The sequence below is a fragment of the Bos javanicus genome, chromosome 17, assembly GCF_032452875.1.
Source record: "Bos javanicus breed banteng chromosome 17, ARS-OSU_banteng_1.0, whole genome shotgun sequence".
Taxonomy (NCBI): Eukaryota; Metazoa; Chordata; class Mammalia; order Artiodactyla; family Bovidae; genus Bos; species Bos javanicus.
Window position 1 is genome coordinate 64,816,081 of NC_083884.1, and position 23,448 is coordinate 64,839,528.

The 23,448-nt window shown below is 44.2% G+C and overlaps 1 protein-coding gene across 3 annotated transcripts in view; it reads left to right on the plus strand.

The window, feature by feature from the left end:
* CORO1C (coronin 1C) overlaps positions 1-23,448 on the plus strand; it is a 77,463-nt gene that overhangs the window by 25,211 nt on the left and 28,804 nt on the right. For all 3 annotated transcript variants that reach the window (XM_061385138.1, XM_061385139.1, XM_061385140.1), the window contains exons 2-3: positions 2,098-2,297; positions 22,191-22,313. In XM_061385138.1, the coding sequence (XP_061241122.1) occupies positions 2,103-2,297; positions 22,191-22,313 (318 nt within the window). In that variant the 5' untranslated portion in view covers positions 2,098-2,102. The remainder of the gene's footprint in view (positions 1-2,097; positions 2,298-22,190; positions 22,314-23,448) is intronic.

The window sequence follows — 23,448 nt, forward strand, 5'->3', positions numbered from 1 at the left end:
TGCTGCGGGGAGAGCACTCACTTCTGTCAGCTCCACGGGCTCGACAGCATTCCTCTTCCACAGGCTCGTGGTCCCGCTTGCTCTCTGTAGGCTCCTTTCCAGTGTCTTTGCTTCTCTTTTGGCGTTTATACCTGTGTTTATTCCTTTACTGTCATTTTATTAGGATTTCAGGAAGGAGTGGAGAGAAATGCCATTTGTGAATTTCTTTTGTAAATTACCTCATCGTGTCCTTTGTGTGATTTCCCATTGGGATTTTCATGTTTGAAATCTGTAAAATCATTACTTAAGCGGGATCAACTCTTTGGCACATAGTGCAGGTCTCCCTTCCTCTGCGTTAACTGCACTTCTGAAACGCCTGCTAGAAGGTCATGGCGGGGATTCCGGCTTCTGCGACTTGTGTAGGTGGTCAGGGAGGGAAGTGGACCCTGAGACCAGCTGACTGTACGTTGCTTTTTGTATGGACGTGCTTTTCTTTAGGTTTCACCACCTTGTGGAAGCTGTCTTGTCTTCTCCAGCTTGAGACGAATTCATTCTGTTGCACGGATGGAGGGCCCTGGCCAAGTGGGAGGAAATAATTTACCGTCTCCTCACTGAGGGCTTTCAGCATCTGCTCTTCCTGGTCAGCTGGGAAGGTCTGGCAGCTGCTGCACTGAGGAACACGGGTGCTCAGCAGCCTGCCAAGGCTTTGCTGCCTCAGTCCAGCCACATGCCCTGGGCTTCTGCACTTAGCAGTGGGCCCAGAGCCGTGAGGAAGGGGATTCAAGGGTGGGGGCTGGTGGTAATTAGCGGCCCCCCACATATGTCCCATTTGGCACGAGTGGACAGGTATTATGTGCCCTCCTCTGTCCTTGGGGACAGGGGAACTAGTTTGCAGCTGAGTTGTGAAGGTTTGCCTGTGTTCCATCGTCACGTGTTTTCTGGGGGCTCCTTCCTCCCTGGCCAGCATGAATGGAATGTCCTGTGTTAGCGGACAGGAAGATGACAGTGCAGTGCAGCCCAGGAGACCTCAGTCAGGTGGGGCCTGCTGCTCCTAAAGCCTGACTGCTTTCAGTGTTGGACAACCCAGTGGAATTTGGGGTCTAAAATGACCCCCGAGGAAGCCCGGGAACACCGGCTTGGTGTCCCTTTCTGTCCCCAGGTCCCCTGGGCCCCTTGGGAAGTGGCTGTGCTGAGTGGTCAGCTCTGACATACTGGTTTCCTTTCCCCTCCTTGAGTTTTTCTTTTCCTCTGCTCATGGCTGCTGCCGTGATGACCCCAGGCCTTTCTCCATCACAGCAGCTTCTTAGCCCAGCCCCTTTCTGCCTGATCAGTCCAGTGTGCTGGCGGCACCCCTCTTATCATCCAGTTCATCTCCACTTTCATGAAAATTTTTGCCTTGCTTTTTCTCTTCCTCAGCCTGGCTTTGGCCCCATGATGGCAGAAGTAGTCAGACTGCAGGTGACATCACCAGAGATGAGGTTCTCAGTTGCTCTGACTGTTCTGCTTGTGTTGGAAGCTTCTTGAAGGCAAGGGCGGTTTGTTTGTGTTGAATTCTCCACTGTTTGTAGCTGGTCTTGTGGAAACACTCGTGAGCAGACACTGCTCTCAGACGGCAGAGTGCTGATGTCTGGGGAAAATGCTTAAAAATGGAAAAATTACCTTGGCAGACTAAGGAAAAAGCCACAGTATCATAATTTGGGAGAGGAGGGGATTCCTCAGCTTCAAATCAACCAAATGACTTCACTTTGGAGTTTTTCTTATCCATAAAGGGGTGGGGGTCATAATGGATTGTCTTTTCAGTCCCACCCAGCCCTGAAAGGCTAATTTCTTTCATTCTTTACCTTGATCTTTCTCTTAAAATTAAAACTAATGAGCTGTTTCTGGATCTCGAATTTGGAATTTTTCATTTCTTTGTAATTCTTTCCCTGACGCATTTTGCAGTTCTCTCTGAGTACGTGCTGCTAAAGGAAATTTGGATTTGCCATTTGGCCACCATTTAAGAGAGCAGACAAAATGCTATACTGTTCTGTTTTTTTCCCCTGACTTGGAGCTCTTCATTTGTGAAAGTAAACTTTCTCTCAGGGGCATGATTTTAACTTACTTTTTGTCCTCCCACAGACACGATGAGGCGAGTGGTACGACAGAGCAAGTTTCGGCATGTATTTGGACAAGCAGTGAAAAATGACCAGTGTTACGACGACATCCGGGTTTCTCGAGTGACCTGGGACAGTTCCTTTTGCGCTGTCAATCCCAGATTCGTTGCCATAATCATAGAAGCGAGCGGGGGAGGAGCGTTCCTTGTACTCCCTTTGCACAAGGTAAGTCATCTGACTTTCCATCCTGTGAGATGACACCCTCCAGTAATCTCTGCTTAGCCTATAATAGATTGATTTTGGAGATTGATAGTTCACTAAGCATTGTGTGATTTCTGGGACCATTAGACTCTGCTGTAATTGAGGTTAAGTTCCACACGCTTTACTAACCACATTAGTTTTTCTTTGACAGAGAATCATTAAACAGAATGGTGAACTCTGTTCTGGACATGCCCTCTATGGATAGGAAAGATTCTTACAGTGACGCTGTGAGTGTGGACAGGCACAGGGACTTAATGATTTTGTTAGTAACCATCCACTTGCCTTAAAAGATTCCCACCCAAAGTGCAACTTTAAAAGCAGTAATGTTTTTAAATGGGCAGAAATTGTAAAAGATATATAAGAAACTCGTGTGTATGTGTGTATGTGTGAGTGATCATGAGGAATGAGACTCCTTGGTTTTGTTTTGTTTTTGAATGGTAAATGGGATGAGAGCCCAAGAAAATGTCCCCAAACAATGCAAATTGCAAGTCTGTGCAGTAGTAAGTTTCGGCATAGGATCTAAACAGCATTCACAAGTGGTAGAAATAAAGGCTATCTACTGAAAGTGGTTCCATGTGATTTTCAGCCTTGCTGGGCTTCCTAGTTCTCCCTTCTGACTTCATCCTTCCAGAGAACCCTCTCTGATATAGGGGAGCAGATAGGCGGTTTGTAACTTTCTGACCATTCTTGAAAATTGTAGATGAGGTCTGTGCGAGCTTTAACAGGAAATCCCAGAACTGCAAATAATGGAGGGGTGGGCGGGCGGGAAACACTGTGAAGAGAGAGCCTGGAAAGAGTCATTTTCTGATTAGCTTTTAGGAGGAAAATAGGTTTGGTGAGTCCTGAGCCCTCATGATAAGGATGCAGAGGCTGGGTCACGTCACAGCTGTTTCCACTCTGCTGGGAACAGTGGATCTCCCTGAGCCCGAGCCATGCCTGTTAGGGGCGTGTCTCCTCATGATGGGCCATGTGATCCTGAAATGGTTACGGTCCGTGAATTTCTGTCAAAGTTTGTTTCCCATTGTATTTTGGTGTTTTTTTTCTTAGGAAGACTCTTGCTGGGAAAGCTTCCAGTTTTTTTTGACTTTTCATTCTCTCAGATGCTCGTGACCAAACTTGTTTTATTTTAGCATCTGATCTGCACCTCGGTGACTGGATTGATGTGGTATTGTACAACAGAACCATCTCACTACAGAAACAGGACATGGATGCCTTTGGGGAACAAATCTGATATATGTCTCCACATGTACTTTCTTATTGGCAAAGTTGTCTATCATTTTTTAAAGAAGACTCTTCATTAAATTGAAATTATTTTGTACTCAGATACTTTCGCTTTTGTGGAGAAAACGTCTGCTTTGGTGGTGAATAATACATTCAGTTCAGTTCAGCCGCTCAGTCATGTCCAACTCTTTTCGAGCCCATCGACTGCAGCACATCAGGCTCCCCAGTCCATCACCAACTCCCGTAGCTTGCTCAAACTCGTGTCCATTGAAGTCAGTGATGCCATCCAACCATCTCATCCTCTGTCATCCCCTTCTCCTTCTGCCTTCAATCTTTCCCAGCAGAATAATACATTACACTGTTACATCTGTACTTACCTGATTTTGGAGTGGGATTTGGAATCTAATGCCAGTTTTGCATTTGATTGCCACGACTTTTTAGTTGATTTGTCCACCAAGAGCAAGGAGCACTTGAAAACTTGACTTTCAGTGGTGTCTTAATGGTGGCTAGCTGAGAAGATAGCTCAGCTTGTTGACCAAGATCAGGCTCTGAGGCACCGTGATCTCTATTGAGTTCAAGAGGATAAATTTAAGACTTTTGGGGTTGGTTTTTTTTTTTTTTTTTTTGCTTCAAAGAAATGGAACAAGCCAATTAAGAAGCCCAAAATAAACTTCCGAGTGGCTAATTTTCCTCTGAGTTCAGACAGTTCTCTTCAAGTCCTACATCCACAGAAGGCTTTGTGAGTCCACTTTAGCTTTCACCAACCATGGGAAGCTTAGGGTTCTGCTTATACCATGTAAGGGAGACTCGTGTGCAGGTCCAAAGCCAGCTGGATCCTGTGCTTTGGTTTTTAACATGAAGTGGTCAATAAGTAGATTTTAGCATTTTGTTCTTTAAGCAACTGTGTAGGAATTAGGATAGAATGAGTTGCTTCAGAAATTATCATGTTTGAGCAAAGTGGTGGTTTTGGAGGAGCCTCCAGAGCCTGTATTTCCCAGGCTTATAAATAGCATTCTTTGCTCCTTAAATATTAATTTGTGTTGGAGGAGGTGACATTGGCATGAACTAAGCCCAGTGACACCCATTGGAAATAAATCCAGTACTTGGGGTTACCAAATTTTATAATCAATGGGTTCACACATACTCTGGGATTTTTGTGTATTAAAGCATGTGTGTTGCGTCCTTAGGATCAGTGTGGTGTTGAGGAAGGAACATGGGCCCGGGAGTCGGGGAGCCGGCCGCTCAGTGCTGCCTCGGTCACTGACTTCTGGTAGGGCGTGGATTCCTCACTCTGTCCTTCTCTCCCATTTCTCTATCTGGAATGTGAAAGGCTCTGTATTATACGAAAGTGATTTTCTGTTTTGGCAGTTCCAGATGATCTTGGAAGTATTTCTCGTCTCCTGTGGCACTCAATGTTAATATGACTTCTCATTTTGCTACCCAGAAGTCAGCAAGGGAAATGCTGTTGTTCCTTTTTTTCCCTCCTTAGTGCCAACATGTAACTTTGCGAACTAGATGCCTGTTTACTCCTGGTTGCTTTTCTACCAAAGGCAAGGCTGAGCCAAGCAAAGAAAAGTAATCCTTGGCCTCTGTAGACAGTCCTGTGTCTCAGCAGCTCTTGAAAGGCTCTGCTAGGATGGCAGGGCCTAGCCCAGAGCCCTGGAGTGTCAGGTAACACTCCCCTTTCTTTTCTTCCTAAGACCCTGTCCCTTAACTACTTACTACCTGTGCTTTTAGAAAATAGAACTCTGTTCCACATTGTCAGGAAACCTACATTTCTGCCTGCTTTGTAGGGCCGACTGCCCCCAGATATCTCTTTCCTTTTAATTTTAGTTTAATAGTATATATTTGAATGAGGATCATAAGTTTTACGTTTTCACAAGTGATAGTTCATTGTTAGATGTGCACAGTTGGTTAGATGCGCATGTGATCAGTTGGTTTGATCGTCTGTAATTTCTGTCCTCCAGGAGTGCTGTGTCTGCCTTTTATTGTGGTCAGTTTCCTGACACCCTCCCCCACCCCCCGAAGATTGCTGGTACTGAGATGTTTGTCTCCGCTTTAGAAGTGCAGCCTTGAAGGAGGAAAACACTAGGGACCCCGAGTGCATGTTGAACCCTTGATCCTGAACAGGATTCTGTCCTGGAAAAGAGATCCTGCAACTTCAGTGTCTTGGCAACTTTGAAATTGTTTTATAATGAGGTGCTGCTTTTGTTTAAAGGGAAGGGAAAACCAAATTCCCACATGTAATATGAAGTGATGCTTGAAGTGAAGATTGCAGGGAATGATGCTCTGGGTGTGTGTTGGGCTCCTGTGTGTGAGGATGGCAGTCTAGGATTTCTCTAAACATGAACTTAAGGGGATGCGTATGGTTTTAAATAAATATCTCAGAGATTTCTGGTAATGTGCGTCGCCCCCTCCTCCCCACCCGCCACGTCCTCCCCTCATGCCCTCTGCGGCTGCAGTTTTTACCCCTTCTTATAGTCAGCCAGGCTGGTTTTGGTGGTGCTTTGGAGGTTTTCTGTCCATATTAATATTGAATAAGTGTGTATTGATTTTAAGATGTATTGTGACTCTTTCTGAAAGGCTCCCCATTTTAAAACATGGCCTCTGTGAGTTTTTCTTCAAAGTTAGTGTCAGCAGTAAATACGACTGACTGCAGCCTCATGAGGCTTGTGGTTAGATTCTAGGAGAATCATGGTCTCTGTCTTCCAGGACTTTAGAAATGGAAAGAGTATTAGAGACAAATACATTGACGTGTACACAGCAAGAGATAAGCTTAGGAAGGAATATGTTTGTTTAAGTGTATTGGTTTATGAGGTTTTTGTCCAGAAGATTTTATAGGATTTTAAAGGGTCACTGCTGGGGGAATGTGGAAAGTACTGAGCCCCGAGGTGGGGCAATTTAGATTAGTACGCATGATTCAGGGTTTCTTCCTTAATGCTTCCATCAAGCTGCGGCATGCTGTCCTGTCATGACTTCTCGAGGTGTGGCCTAGTACGTTTTCTGGTTCTTTGGTCTTTCAGAGGATGAATAATAGCTGTCTTGCCGAACAGAAGTTGGCTCTGTGGTTTTGGCCATGGAGTTTTCCCACAACTGCACAAGCTGCCATGTCAGAAGCATGCAGGTTTTGGCCCCCCGTGCGCTCTACCACGTGGGCTGAACAAGCCTTCCTGAGTATGGGAGCCACACTCATGATGTGGGACTGAGGCACTCCCATCCCTGTTGTGAGCCACTGTGGCTTACATGAACACGGCAGTGTTTGTGGGTAGGTGTGTGCGTGCACGTGTGTACACACACACACACTAAAGCTGCCGATCACAGAGAACCTGGAAATCCTAACCTAAACAGGGGTTGAGGAAGTTGGTTAGAATTTTTGCTCGCGATCTCTTATCCACTCGGGTGTAGGATGCAAAGTGGAGGGCTCCTGTCTTCCTTCCTCCCTTGACGGTCTTACTTCAGAGGATTGGCGTGATTGCTGATTTCTTCTTCCCAGCAATTGCCTTGGAGAGCAGGTCTGCTCTTGGCCATGCTGGGGTGGATGTGGCTCAGTCTTTGCTAACCTTCTGGGCCTCTGTCTCCCCTCTGCTCTTGTTCCTCTGGTGTTAGCTGTGTCTGCCTTCTTATACATCGTTATGTTTCTCCCATATATTTTGTGGGAGTATTTGGGATCTTGCTTTATTTATGTCCATGAACTATCTTTTCAACTCATTTGTAGCCCTTTACAACTAGAGTTTTGTGAAAGAATTCGGCCCTACAGAAATCATCTCCGTGAATATTTTCTTAGTTCTCTCAAGGAATGGACATTGCTAAGCCTTGTAGATGCATAGGAAAGAAATTAATCCACTATGTAAGTAGCTGCCTCAGGGCGTTAGGACTTAATTCTTCCATGGACTCAGGTTGGCAAGGGCTGCTTTAGAGTACTTTTCTGTCATATTTATTGAAGAAGAAATTTATTGAGGAAGAAATCTTGATTCATTGTAGTCAGTATTCTAAGTGCTGCTGCTTGATATTTAGTATCCAACTCAGAGTTTACCTCTGATTCACTGAGACAGTGGAAATCAGACTTTGGATTTCCTGAGCTGCTTGTCTCAGGCTGCATCCTCAAGCTGTCAGGTAATTATGCTTTTAGCCACCTGACAGATAGAGGGAGGGTGGTTGGGGTGGTGTGCAGGCTGGCTGGCCGGCTGTGTGGCAGGGCTCTCCGTCGTCTCGCCTCACTCCCTGTGGGCGGCAGCCTCCAGAGTGGCCTCCAGTGGGCCTCGCCTCCTCGTGTCTCGCCGTCAGGCGGTTTCCTCCCACATTAAATGGAAGAGACCTTTTTCGCCGTTGGGATATGGAGGAACTGATGGAGTGTGGCTTCCGAGACTAGGCCTTAAAAGCATATTGACTTCCGCTTTGTTTCTTTTGGAGCTGCCATGTTGTAAAGACCCTCAGTTGGCCTTATGGAGAGGTCCTCGGGACTGCCTGCCGGTGGCCAGCACCGACTGACCAACCTCGTGAGTGTGCCGTCTTGAAGGTGGATCCCTGCAGCCCTGGCTGACACCTTGACTTATGAAAACCCTCAGCTGGAACCACCCAGATAAGCTGCTTTTGCACTCCTGACCCCACAGAAACTTTGTGAGATAAGAAATATTTATTGTTTTAAGTAGCTAAATTTTAGGATGACTCATTAAGCAGTCCAAGACACTTGGCCAGCAAGATCAAACCAGACAATCATAAGGGAAATAAACCCAGAATATTCATTGGAAGGACTGATGCTGAAACTGAAGCTCCAATACTTTGGCCACTTAATATGAAGAGCCAACTCATTGGAAAAGACCTAATGCTTGGAAAGATTGAGGGCAGGAGGAGGAGGGAGCGGCAGAGGATGAGATGGCTGGATGGCATTGTCGACTCAATGGACATGAGTTTGAGCAAACTCTGGGAAGTAGTGAAGGACAGGGAAACCTAACATGCTGCAGTCCATGGGGTGGCAAAGACTTGGACACAACTGAGTGACTGAGCAACAACAATTAAGCAGTAATGATAACTGAAACATTGTACAGTTGACGCTTGAATAACTAGGGTTACAGGCACAGAGCCCCCAGGCAGTTGAAAATACACGTTTAAGGTTACAGTTGGTCCTTTGTATTCATGGTTCTGCATCTGTGGATTCAACCAACTATGGATCTTGTAGTACATACTCATTGAAAAAAATCTGCATCCTAAGGGGACCTGCCTAGTTTAAACCCATGTTGTTCAAGGATCAGGTGTATTCTCAGAATATGATGCTTACTTGACCCATAATGTTAGATCACACAGTGCGTAAATAAATAACTCAAAATAGCCTAAATGTCCTTTGCGTGCATGCTCAGTCACTTTGGTTGTGTCTGACTCTTTGTGACTCTATGGCCTGTAGCCTGCCAGGCTCCTCTGTCCATGGGCTTTCTCCAAGCAGGAATAATGGTGGGGGTTGCCATGCCCTCCTCTGGGGATCTTCCCAACCCAGCCATTGAACCCATGTCTCTTACGAGGCTCAAAGGCCTTTTGGGTAATTTTAGATACTCTTTCCACCTCTCCTTTTAAAAAAATATATGTAGATAAATATATAGATACATAGCATTCTTTAATAAATCTTAAATGAATATTGAGGGATTATGTACAGTAGCAAGAGAAATTTATGTTGGATGGCAAGGTACTTTTATCCTATGTTCTGTGATTTTGTCATACAACCTAAAAATGTGTTATAAGGTTATAGTCTGCCTTATGTGTAACTTCAAATTATGTTATTAATTTTGGGGGAAAACTGTAATGTTAACATAGATGGTGGGACTAACGGTGATTATTTTCTTCTTTATAATTATCTGTACTTCTTTCAAAATGTTTTATAATGAATTTATTACATGTAAATATTATTTTTAAAAAGCATTCTCATTAATATTACCGAAGTGTATATGAAGAGCTACTTGTTGTTTAAACTTTAATGAAAGCTAAATCAGTACTTTAGAAAAATTACATTAATTCATTCACATGCTTATTTATGAGACATGTGAACACCTGCTCTGCCAGAACGTGTGTTGGATTCTTGCTCTTAAAAAGGCTTTGCCAGCAGTTGACGGTGATCCCTGTAGTGGGGAGATATGTTTGTGCCTAAAGGGCTCTTGACACAGTGATGGGAAATGAGTTCTCACCAAGCCTCAGAAGTCAAGGAAGATGTCACAGAGAATATGTATAGTCTGTGAAAATAAAGTCTTCCAGGATAGAATACTGCAAGTTGGGTTTCTCCTGAGCGTGGGAGCCAGAGGTGAAACAGAAGAGGAGCGCAGCCAACTCACTAAACTCATGGGTGAGAAGAGGGGCCCTGTTCCCAGGAGGGCAGAGAACCAGGGAGAGCCCTGTCCCTCCTCCCTGCGTCGGGAGGACCTTTTCTAGTGTTGGAGAAATGGAATATTTGATTAGGGGGGAATTTGGAGGAGCTGTAGAAAAATCTCACGCTTTGGGGCCGTTTTTCCCTTCACTTCCAGTATAAATAGTGCAGAAGTGGTATTTTCCTTCACCATTATATGAAGGAAAACCAGAGTAAGCATTGCTCTGAATTTTAGGATTATTGTTAAAAGTGGATCCATATAGCATCTTTGCACTGTTTCAGCTTCAGAAAGCGGTGGTGACTTCATGTCATATTCACGACATCAACAATGTGCTTGGCGGGCCCCATTCACACATCATGTCTTGGTTTTTGCATACAGTGGGGTTGCTGTCATACACCTGTTCTACAGCTGCAGAAATTGAAACTCAGACCGAGTGACTGCCCAGAGCTCTGAGTTCTTCCGTGGATTAGAACTTTGAGTCTCTATTTGATTTGTACATGTATATTTTTGATTAACATTTATTTTTTCCACTGAGGGTGAAAGATTAAAAAAAAAAAAAAGAAACCATGGCCTAATTGACACTTAATCCTTTGCATTGTTTCTCTGGGGTTGGAAGGCTTAATAACAAAAAACACTAGCCTGTCAGGGCTCCGATGCTGGCAGCTTGAGAATTGTCTTGAGGTTCGGAAAGTGCTTGGTCTCCGCCGCGCTCGTGCGCAGACAGCGGCTATGATGGAGTCGCAGCAGCTCACATCGTTGAAGGCTTCCTCTTAAGTGCCAGGCGTCGTGCTGATAAGTGCCTTCTTTCATGGACTAGTTCAAAAGGAATGGCAGTCTCCCGATGGCGCTTTTCTCTCTGACCCCCAGTCACTGCCAGCACCTGCTGGATTTGCATTGGCTGTGACTCCCCCTGACTGTACGCCGCTGACAGGCAATTTCCATTCCCACAAATAGCGGTGCCCCATTTTGGAGAGGGCTGGCGATGCTGGTAGCCCTTTGTACCGATGTGGACGTTTGGCACAGGGTAGCTTTGGTGTGACGGGCCAGAGCTTTTACGCAGGGCCAGTGTCCTGATGTGTCCCGGGATGCCCATTCACTGCCTCCTGAAGTAGATGCTGTCTGCTGCCCTGAGCACCTTAACTGTCGGTTGTACGGACAACTGTGAAGGGCCAGGGGGTGGCGGTGGCGGTGGCGGGCACCAGGTGCAGAACAATGACTTCCAAATTGTGTCCCGAGCTGCCAGCCCCATGAGCGCCGCACAGCCTCATTACCACATGAAGCGCCACAGAAGGACCTTTTCATTTTCTCCCAGTGACTGTTCTCCACAGTCGTGCTGGGGGTGGGGGGCCGGGGGGACACCCTCCTCACCCCCAGTTATTAACAGTGGAGCACAAAGTCCTGGCAGAAGGAACCTCACCGTGTACCCGGGGGCTATTTTTGATTACAGCGAGTGGCTGTGTCTCAGAGTATGCCCTGGCAGATGACGCCGCGCCCCCGCCCCTCATCCTCCGCCCTCTCCTGGAGATGAGCAGGCAGCCTGTCCTTTGTGCGTTTCCTTGGCTGGCCTCTGGCGCTGCTGCAGTTCACTGATATGTCCACAGCAGCCGGCCCGCAGGCCTGACAGGCTCTGACAGTGGTTTTTACCATATATGGCCATCAGAGCTCTGGGGCTGTCAGCCGGCCAGCATCGTTTCCTTCCTTTGCTTTGATTGGCTGCGCAGCGGGCTTGGAGAATGGTGGGATCTGGGAGTCTGTGGTGAGGGGAAGCCACTGAGTCAAGTGCAAAGAACGTTTAACTCTTTCCTGGTTTTCTGGAGCGTGTGAGCCCGGGCTGAGCACACAGGCAGTGCTGCTGGCAGAGGCCTCTGTGTATAAATGTGACGATGACCCCACGTTGGGCAGGCAGCGAGGAGCAGGTTTCTACGTACCAATTACGCTACTGAAATAGACTCCAGGTGCCGTAGACAGATTCCTGCCGTCCCCGCTTGTCCAGGAGCCTCTTTGTAACCATATGTAGTAGACGTTCTGCTCTCGCCAAGTTGAATTCCGCGCTGACTGGGGGTGGGACCTGAGCTGAGTCCAGGCTGAGCCGGAGGGCAGTGATGAGCACGTGTTGGCCTTCTCGGAGGAGCGGGGACTTGGGTTTCCTTTCTGGCTGAGCTATAAGTCGGGAGTAAATGATACAGGCTACTGAATTGGGTCTCTGCTCTGGTGCTCCTGCTTGTTTACAACCACTGCAAGATGTCAGCTGCGTTGGCCATGCAGCCCAAAGCATTTGCCTAAAGAAAGAAAGAAAAAAAAAAGAGCTGTGATATTTTTCTGGTTTTCATCCCCACTTCAAGGAAGGGTGGGTTTCTGCTCTGAGGCTTGTGGGTAAACCAGTGCAGAGCTGGGATTGGAAGGGGTGGTTCTGGGGCTTTTCCCCATTCGTGGAGGGTCCTGTGGGAGGAACCCCCAGGGTCAGGGAGATGACACTCAGGACAGGGGTTCGGCAACCAGTTCCCCTCCTTTCTGAGTGGGTGTAAAATACTTTGTTTTAGTTTCCTGTAGTTGCTCTTACATGGATAGTTCTTTTGCTCTCCAGCTTTTCCTTTCAAGCTGAACTGTGTTTTGACTCATTTCTACCTCATCATGGGTTCCTAGTTTTTCTTTGTTCTCAGACCAGAGGTAGTATATGGAATTATTTGTCTGCAGTGATGAGGTTTTTGCTTTATAAATTTTCTGTTAAGTCAAGAAGTTAGGAGATAGAGCCTCTCCGTTTGCTGTTGTATATTTAGGCGTGGCTGAGCCAGGAAATGCCAACTCTTCTACCTTTCTGCTTTCTGATGATAAAATATCCATATTTTTACAGTAACTGCCGCCAGATTCTTCATGGACTTCTAAAATGGTCTCCTCACTCTTCAACCCAGTTTTTAAAGAGGACCTGCAGTGCCAGAATGGTTTGCTTGGCATTTTCACTTGTGCCCATAGAGACTGTTTCTTTTTGCTCACATGCAGGTGAGGGCTCCCACACCGTGCCTGGCGGCTGTGGTGGCCAGCTTACTTTCCAGCGCCTGGTAACCCAATCTGTGTGTGCTCTTCCTGAGCCCCTCCTCTCACCTCCACCTAAGGCTGGCGTTTCTGGTTCCCTTAAGGTAAAACCTCCTCAGAATGTTCCATTCCTGGGCCATGTATGAGCTGTCACTCTTGGTGACCGCCTGTCTGCAGGCCCTGTGTCGTGTGCATTGGTCTTCCCGGCCAGCTGCTGGGCGCCTAGCCTTGCCCTGTGGACCACTCTCCCTGCACCACCCCCTGCCCCCCACCAGTCACTGTAGCTCCTTCCTGTGGAGGAGCAGGGCCTGAAGAGATTTCAATAGAACGCATATCCACATAAATAATACTGCTCTAAGAAAAAGGAAGTTGAAAAAAAAAAAAGAAAAACCCACTTCAATAGTTACCCTTTTTTGACTCCTTTGAACTCTGCACAGTGTGAATGGAGGCCTTATGCCCAGGCTCTGCAAACTTTTCCTTTGCGTCTGAGCACATGTTTAACTTACCATTCTCCTTGTGGAGAATGAGTTTTCAGGGAATTATTCCAAGGCTGGTGGTGAGAGATGACCGTGCCTCTGAAAAGATCTTCTGATGTATCAACAGTATGATAGTTACTGAACTTTGGACACGTCAAGTGATTTTGATCAGCATTTTTCCCTAAAATGAAAACCTGTATGAATATAAAGTAGGGATGAACAGTTTGGAAAAATCTTTGTTCCTTGAGCCAGGGTATGGGGGGAAGCTGTTTGGGCCTTACATCTGAGGATGGTGTAACCAGTCTGGATAATAAACTCAGATGATCATAATGGATTATAAAATGGCTGAATTATAAGACGACTGCAGATGAGAAGTTTGGAGGGCAGTCGTGGGAGCTGCCTGTACTGGACTGACTGAGGGAGACTGCTGAGGAAGCAGGCAGAACCCATCGCCCCGGAACAGCCTGCATGTCTGACTGAATCCAGAGTGTAGACCAGAAGGACATAGTGTGTGGAATACTCTCAGCATCTTAAAAAGGAATATCTGATTTGAATGATAGAACTAACGTGTCACTTTTTGACACCATGGGAGTTTTGTTTTTTTTAAACTTTACAGAAACATGTTGGTTGTGAGAAAGAATAAGCCTGCCGGGTAAAGTGTTGTATGGCTTTTACCGAAAGTCGCTTGTGGAAGTAACCAGTAATTATCAGATTGAGCCTCCTTGGCACCAGTTTGGTAGCATCTTCAATTTAATATTAAGCTAGCTAATGTGTGGATTGAAAGCAGTTACCATGTCAGGCGGTCGGTCTTAAATCAAGAAACAGTCAACTTAAATGATTAATGCAAAGGTCTTATGGAAGCGTTCCAGAGTTGTATTTTGAGACTTTGGGAGGGTGAAATGTCTGCACCTGTAAAATACACCATTAGCTTCCTTGAAAATACATCCCAGAGTGGAACTCCTTTATAGAAATGTCTGTGACAAGATTTTTGCATGTGTCTGTTTTGTATGTATCCAAAGGGCTTTGATTGCGTGGTAGTGTCTTCAGTGACTGCGATGAGTGCACTTCCTAAACGTGGATTCTTTTTTGAAAGGAGATACAAAAGGTAAGGTCAGTAAGAGCCTCTGGAGAAGGGAATGGCAATCCATTCCAGTATTTTTGCCTGGGGAATCCCATGAACGGAGGAGCCTGGCAGGCTACAGTCCGTGGGGTTGCAAAGAGTTGGACATGACTGAGCAACTAACACTCCACTCTATGACACATAAGTAAGATACTATTAGATGTAAGTGGAATCAGTTGTGGTTTCCTATTCAAGCTAATGGGAAATACCTTTGCAATTAGGAATATTTAGTTATGTTGAACTTTTTATGCCTAAGGAGGAATGTTTTTGCCAACTTATTTAAAATTGCAAGCATTCCTTCCTAGAGCAGTTTTACAAAGATGTATTTACTAATGCTTAAATTTTGATTTTTCACCACCCCCCCAAGAGAGAAAAGAAAGCCTATGGGAGGAAAGTGTTCCCAAACTCTGTGGGTTTAGTGAAGCGTCAGTCTCCAGGAGCTGTGCTGAGGCTTATAGCCCCTTTGAAATATTTGAGAACTTTTCCCAAACCCAGAGTAAACGACAGTGCCAGTGTCCTGGTGGTTCTCAGCTACAGGAGTGCTGGCTGGAACCTGTCGGAACCGCCAACCTCAGCCAGGGCCGCCACGTGGAAACTGCTGTCACAGCTGTCCCTGGTGCCAGCCACACATGCACTTCGGAGCTACATTTTACCCGGGGCTCATATTGCTGGATCTCCGGCGGGCCACTGAGTCCTTTAGATAATAATAGTCTGTAAGCCAGTGCTCTGACCTATTTCACTGATATGTCCCACAGGTGTATGCAGTGGGGTCTGAGCCAGAGCCTTTGGGAACCTTGGTGTTGGTCATTTTCGCCACTTGAGTTGACTTGCTGGTAATTCTCATCACTTGGAGTTTTAGCTGGAGAGGTACAGTAGAAGTTGTCCTATGGCATGTGATGGGGATAACTAGTAAATAATCAATATATTTTAAACAATTATTTAAAGCAGGAAATTTACATCTGACTGGCCAGTCTCAGCTAAGCTTTGAATTCCATGCTAGCAAAGCAGTAATATTCTAGATGATGTAACTGAGGTGACGCATCCTTAATGAAACAGTGGACTGATTTGTTAGTAAATGAAATTATTCTATATATAAGCCTTGGGAAATTGATGAGTAGTTCTTAAATCACTGTTTAGCCAGAGATGATACTTTAAAAGCTGTTATTAAGTTCTTGTCAGTCTTCCTTCCATCCTCTGCATTCATTTAAATTTGCTGCTTAGATGTGCAGGTAAGCCGTGTTGTCACCATGACTTGTAGTCATGTCTTTCTGAATGGCCCTTCACAACCTAGAGTTAGACATGGATTCCTCAGTTTATTCACTGGATGATAAATGAGGATGTGTCATGATTATGAATGAGAAGTGCATTCGCATTAGGTCCCGGTGCAGAAGGACTTTCAGAAACGATATGCCCTCATCTTTACCATATAAGGCCGTTATAGTATGGTTTCCTTCGGTTTCCAGGGACTTGAGCTCTCAGCAATTTGTAATTCCCCAGCTCCGCCCTTTTAAAGATACATACTCATGGGTGAAATATGTTGTTGTGCTTTGGGTTTGATTTTATTGCGGGTAAGAAACTATTTGGATGTGCAAGCCCTTGGAATCAAGGGCTGATGCCTGACCGTGTGTGGAGAGCATCCTGCGTGTGAAACCACCAGTGCACACTGAAAACGGCAGTGTTCCTCACACGCTCTGCCTTGTGTTCCTTTATCACTACCAGACTTTGAGTCGATTCCCTTCCTGCCATGCTGTAGGAAGATGTGACTTTCCCTGCTTTATTTGTCGTAAGGATTTAGGGCGATGTTATAACCAGAGGAAGCAGCTGTTTGCAGGGTATCAGTTTTGATTAACTTTGGGTTTCTGATGACCAGCTGCCAATAATTTCCACTTTACTCTCGTGCCTTTTTCACAACCTCATGGCATAGTGGAAATTATCTTTCCCTGTAGAAACCTTGTAGGATTGTCAGTGATGTTTTCGATCTGTGCTTCTTGGCTTTCTCTGTTGGTATTTCTTTATCTAGAAAATGGGAATAATAGAGTTGCTCTGTCATGCAGGAAGTTGTGCTAATGCAGATTAAAGATCTTCATACAGTTCTTAGCATGTAATGTAAGTCTTCTGAAAGCACTAATGATTTTTATTACTGATTTTTTTAATAGAAAGGAGGGAAATAAGTGGCACGTGTCCTTTAAATGACATCCAAGTCCCTGTGAAAATGTTGGGCCCTTTAGTACTTTTATCCTGTAGACTTGTTGGGGCTGAGCTGAGAATGCAGAAATGCGTCTTACTATTCTCAGGTACCTTACTTAACTGAAGAATACTGGTAAGTAGCTATTAACTTTTGGCCAGGGTTGTGTAATTTTAACCTAAAAAAGAAAAGTCATTTAATAAGCTTCTGAGTATATAAGAACAATTAGTTCCCTGGTGGCTCAGCCGGTAAAGAGTTAGCCTGCAATTCGGGAAACCTGGGTTCAATCCCTGGGTCAGGAAGAGCCCCTGGAGGAGGGTGTGGCAACCCACTTCAGTATTCTTGCCTGGAGAATCCCCATGGACAGAGGAGCCTGGTGGGCTGCAGTCCATGGGGTCGCAAAGAGTTGGACAGGACTGAGCAACTGAGCACGCACAGCACAGCATTAATGTACTCCCAGATTCCCCTCAAGATTGCTGTATACCTAAGCAAAAGCTCTTCTTAGCTCAGATTGAAAAAAATTATTTGGTGTCCTTAGCTTTTGAGAGCTTAGTGACTGTACTCTACCATTAAGAATGCCACAAGTGGTTTGCTAGGGAGAGCCCCAGAATGCAGAGACCCTGAGATCAAATAAAACAATTCAGGTAGAAAAATTTTCTAAAGTTAAACATTAAAAAAAAATCTAAATTAGTAGCAATGCATTCGTGTGTTTCTCAACCTTATTATATTTTAATTATTTTTAAAACTAGGAAACAAGTCATACATAATAGAATACTCCTGTGCTCACCCACAAGATTAAACAGATGTTAAAATTTTGCCATGTTTGTTTCATCTCTGTTTTTGAAAAACAGTAAAGCATAACAGATGTAGCTAAAACACCATTCCCCTTTTCATCTTTTTTCCTTCCCCAGAGGTAATCATCTTCTCAAAGTTGCTGTGTATCATATGTTTGTACTTTTATTACATGTACATATACCTGTAACACAGACTGTTATTTTCTATGTATTAAACTTTTATGTAAGTGAGGTTTGTTCTTATACCAAAGGACAGTTAAATTGCTTCTGCTTTTTTCACTATTTCCAACAGTGCTGCCATGAATACCCTTCTTGTGCAAAATATGGGACAGACCATGTAGAAGTGGTATTGCTGAGGGGTGGGCATCTTCCACTCCAGTTGTTTCCAGACTGCTCTCAAAGGAATTGTGGCAGGATACTCTCCTGGGTGCAGTTTTTATGAGTTCCCCTTTCCCAACATCTTTGCTAGCACTTGTATTTAGATTTCTAAATTCTTGCCAGTTTTAATAGGGGTCAAATATTATTACCTTATTGTTTTAATTTGCAGTCCCCTGATTACCAGTGAGATGGAGTGCTTTCCATACATTTGTTGGCTCTTCAGGCTTCCTTCCCTGTGGATCCCTGTTCCTGTCATTTGCCCCTTATTCTGTTAAAGTGTTGTTGATTTTGTCAGATATACATTTTATGTATACATGCATATAATAGTGTACAAATACAGATGTAAATATTAAATCTTCTCCCATTTTGCAACATATCTTTTTACTTATGTTTTTTGAGAACAACCCACACTGCTGAGTTTAGTTTACATTTTCCCCCCATTTTGAGGGATGTTGGCATCAATATTTATGTCCTGTAGGTTTCCTTCATGTCAGGTGGTACATTCCTTAGGTTATGGCTTCAGCAGTGTGCCTTGATTTTCTGTTCTCTGGGAATGTTGGTTGGAGATGAGTTCTTCCTTGAATGTTGGGTAAAACTCATCTGTACAACCATCCAGCTCTGTTACATTTGGAATTTACTAACTGATTGGTTTTGAGTGGGCAGTGAAATATGGAGTTTACAGTACTGGTTCTTTTATAGTTCTGGGTCTCTCTAGGTTTCCTGTTTATTGAAAAACTTTTGATACATCACATATTTTCTAGGAGATGGCTTATTTTGTCTGGAATTTTAAGATTTGTTTTAGCTATATTCTACAAGTTTTGATACGGCATGTATTTACTGACCAGTTTTAACCTTTTTCTTACACTTTCACTTTTCTTTTTTTAACCTTTTTCTATTGGCTGTTGGCCAGTTTTGATTTTCTATGTGAATTATTGAGTAATTTGGATGCATTGGAGATTTTTGGTTTATATTTTTCTGTTAATTTTTAATTGTATTGCATTGTACTCAGAACATGCACTTTAGGATCTTGATTCCTTGGTATATTTGGAGATTTACTTTGTGGTATCCTAATTGGTTATTTTAAAAATAAATATTTAATGTGTGTTTGGAAATGATGTTAATATGTGCCTTGTCTTACTTCTGTTGCAGTTACTCATAATTACTACTGTTCTATACAGTCAGTGCTCATTTACACTGATCACATTTACCAGTTTTTTTGCTCACTGCTTGATTTGGGATCCCAGCTCTTTCTTTTGGTTAACTTTTTTTTTCCTGAAATAACCCCTTGAACTTAATTCTTTGAAATTATCTTTGAAATAAGTCCAAGAACTTAATTCTTTGCATAAGAGTCTTTAAATGCTAAGTTCTCAGTATCTTTTTGTTTAAAATGTCTCGTTTTTTTAGCCGTCCATCACTTTTGAATGATAGTTTATCTGGGTATAGAATGCACAGGTGGTTGTTTTTCTTAGCGTTTCCAAGATATTCCCCCACATCTGTGTTTCTGTACTTGCTTTTGAGAAGTCTGCCCACAGTTGACCTAGGCATGCTCTCTCCAAGTAATTTGTTTTCTCCCTCTGGCTGCTTTTGTCTGAGATTTTGTCTTTGTTTTAGGTGTTTCGGAGTTGCGCTAGGATGTGAATAGATGTGGATTTGTTCTTTTTCTCCTTGGGACTTGTGCCTTTTCAGTCTGAAGATTTGACCTTCAGTTAAACCGGGAAAATCCTCCGCTCTCATCTCTTCAGTTTTTGTCTTTCTTGCATCCTGTCCTTCTGCGATGTCTGTTGCAATGTGTATCAGGTCCCACCTTGGGCTTCCTGTCTCAGAATGTTTTAAATTACAAAATACCACACATTCAAGAGAGTAACTACTATATAGTTTAAATAATGATAATAATGCATAATATGAAGATAATATTAGAAAACAAACACGTATAAGTTCACCGCCAGCACCTTGAGCAGTAGACTGTTACCTGGGCAGGAGCTCCAGGGAGGAGTGCTCACAGGGAGAGTCAGGCTGAGAACTCCTGGCCTAGGTGCTTAGTGACAGTTCCTTCTTTACGGAAGGGTGTGGTCAGGGATGCTGATAGAGTGGGTTCCAGCAGTTGAATTCTGGCAACATTTTCTGAGCGTTCGAAGTGTTGGGACAGTACCACGTGCTTTCCCTTGATTGTGTCAGTCCGTTCTCACATCCGTTCTGGAAGAAAGAAGTCTAGGGTTCTCGTTTTACAGGTGAGAACCTGAGGCTTGGCCAGGGCCTCAGGGAGAAAACGGCAATGCCACACCCCAGCCCTGGCACCTGGTCCCTGACTTTTGCTGCTTTGTGGCCTGTCAGTGACCCACATGGCTTCTCATATATGACCCAGCTTCTCTATAATACTAATTCAGGACCCACACACACTCTGGGGTGAATTAGTTTTGCAAGAGAAAGGGAGAGTGTGTGAAAAAACCCAGGCCTCAATTCTGTAGGCTGGTCCATCTTCACCCCTCAACTGAGAACTCGCGTTTCTCAGCAGAAAACCCTCCCAGAGACTAAGCCCGACGCCTCTGGCTGACCGTCCTCCTGTGTCCCCGCCGCCCAGGGCCTCTCCTGCTGCCGCAACGTCTTGTGCTGCGCTGTAACTGGAGCTTTAGATGGACTCCAAGCTCGGCCAGGCCAGGCCTCCCTGCTTACCTCTGTGTCTCCAACACTCAGCTCAGTATCTGGCCCAAAGTTCACAGATAACACACATTTGTAACTCTTAGTGATGGAGTGAGTGAATATGTTATGCAGGAAAAACTAGTAATAAGTGCCAGTTTTTCATTGAGTGTTTACTGTATTCCAGGTACTGTAATTTTTTTATAGATCTTATATAGATCATTGTAATGCTGGGCTGTGATTTACCTCATTTCTCATTTCCTCTTCATGGTAATCCTAGGAGGTAAGTATTATTATTACTCATTTCATAGGTGATGAGCTGAAGCTTACAGAAATTACTTGTCTGAGATCATATGCTGTTTAACCAAGAGAGCCTGGGTTTGAACCCATATCTCTCTGACTCTGAGCCTGTGATCTCTGTTTTAGCACACTGCTTCCCTGGAGATTTCCATAGTCGGTGGAGAAATCCAAATTCACTGATCTTAAACATTTTCCAAAAAGCCTGCCCCTGTGTTGTGACAATTGGCCATAACAGGAGAGGTTCGGTTTTACACTGTGGTGATCCCTTTCTGTCCACCTGTGTTTAGCACATGTAGAAGAACCTCAGAAAGGACTGGCATTAAGCTTTTAAAAAGGAAGTGGCTTTTATACACCTGTTGTTGTAATAGCGTTTGTCTTGGTTAACACTGAATCGGTCCAGTAAGCCACATTGGCTCGTTAGGTTCAAGTGTGTAACGTGAGCACACTGTGACGGTTGCTATGACCAATCTTAAAAGTGGTGCTCTTAATGCGTTGTGGATCTGTAGTGACTGAGTGCTAAAGTGGTCTTCTGTTGATTGAAGACAGCAGAGACCTGGGCACATCCTATGTCCTTCAGCCCCTGAGCAGTGGTGAAGGCTTTTCTTTGTATTACCTTCACTTGCTTGCTCACAGTGCCATCCACTTCCAGAGCTGTTAATTTGTATATATTCAAGGGTATTAGCTTATTATATTAAAGGTTATATTTTACACTTTGAGTAGTACTAGGGTGTTTTTTTTTTTTTTTTAAACAGTAGAAACACCTATAATTTACAATTCAGCTGTTTGTTAGAATTGTATTTTGGTAAAAAGACTTTTTCTTTTTTGCTGTGTCTCTTAACGCCATTGATTAATTAAATCTCTGGTTCTGGAAATGTAGCTCCTTTGTTTGATAGAGTGTCCCCAGTAGTAACTCAGAGAAGGCAATGGCACCCCAACTCCAGTCTGGAAAATCCCATGGACGGAGGAGCCTGGTAGGCTGCAGTCCATGGGGTCGCTAAGAGTCAGACACGACTGAGCGACTTCACTTTCGCTTTTCACTTTCATGCATTGGAGAAGGAAATGGCAACCCACTCCAGTGTTCTTGCCTGGAGAATCCCAGGGATGGGGGAGCCTGGTGGGCTGCCGTCTGTGGGGTTGCACAGAGTCGGACACGACTGAAGTGACTTAGTAGCAGCAGCAGTAGCAGTAATAACTATTTCTAGAAATGCAAGTTGACAGTTCTTATTGGTTGACGTTGGCTGATCTGAATGAACATTATCATTGGTAGAGTGTTGAGAGTTCAGGGTAGAGGTAATAAAGGAAAAATGGATCTGAGAAAACATACAGACTCTGTGGCCTTGATGATAATAGGTATGTTTCTCTCTCCTTTCAGACTGGTCGAATTGACAAATCCTACCCAACAGTATGTGGCCACACAGGACCAGTGCTGGACATAGACTGGTGCCCACACAACGACCAGGTCATTGCCAGCGGCTCGGAGGACTGCACTGTTATGGTAAGTCCCCGTGGTGTGGTGGGCACGCCGGCCAGCGCAGCTCACATGCTGCCTCCCAAGAGTGTGTGTGAGGAGGTTTGAAATGCAGAAAATCGTGGTAGCTTTGATTGTCCATTGTATTATGTAAGAATTTAGCAACATCAAAGTTTAACTTTGGTAAATCATTTTACAAGCCCTTATATCAAGGAGTTGTACTCTGTTGTCTTTTTTTCTTCTTTCGTGTGAGTGTGTGTGTGTGTGTGTGTGTGTGTGTTCTTCCTTGTTAACAGTTGACACATCTGCTTGGTTGGGAAGATTTTAGAAAAGATAAAGTGACTTTCAAATATTTCTGTGAATGCCATTGGACAGCATAACCTTCCTCCCCACCAAAAAGGCAGAGAAAATTGTTCGCATGAATTGCATATTCCAGTGAAATATGATGCCAGAGGTTATACAGATAAATGGGACATGAAACAGATACTGAGAGATAGTAATGAATTTTTTGCAAGTGCTTGTTTCCAAGCTAATGTTTGTGGACCCTGATTAAGAAAGTCCTTTCTCTGCAGGTGTACAGACATCCAACTTGAAAGATTTTTAAAGTAAGTTCTTTATGTTCCCTAGGTTCTGAAAGTAGGTTATGTGTGAAACCAGGCTTTGGTGGAAGGAAGGAGTACTTTTGAAAGTGAAGCTTCTTGTTCTTGATTATGTTCTTCTTAGTCTTCAAGTGTAATTATGGGTTTGAATGCATTTTTAACCCTATCCCAACATCTGCTGGAAAGGTTGAGTCTGAGCGCGGAAGGGGAGTCCTGAAGTCAGGTCTGGATGGGAGCAGGTCTTCCCTAAGGCAGCCTCTCACTTGGCAGTGGAGAGCTGCAAGAACCGCACTCGGGTAGCTCCCTCTTGGTTTTCTGTGCACTGAACCAGACCTAGAAACATTGTTTGGAAGGCTTTGTTAATTATAATTATTTTACATAAACACAAATTAATTCCTGAACTGTGCCATTTAAACATTTACCAATTTTTCTCATGGACTTTTGGCTGAGAATAACTCCTCCTGTGATCTCATGATTTTGGCAGCCAACGCATATTAAAAAAATATGCTGCTATTAAAAGGAATTGTTCCATTTAACATGCCTTGCTAAACTGATCATTTGAA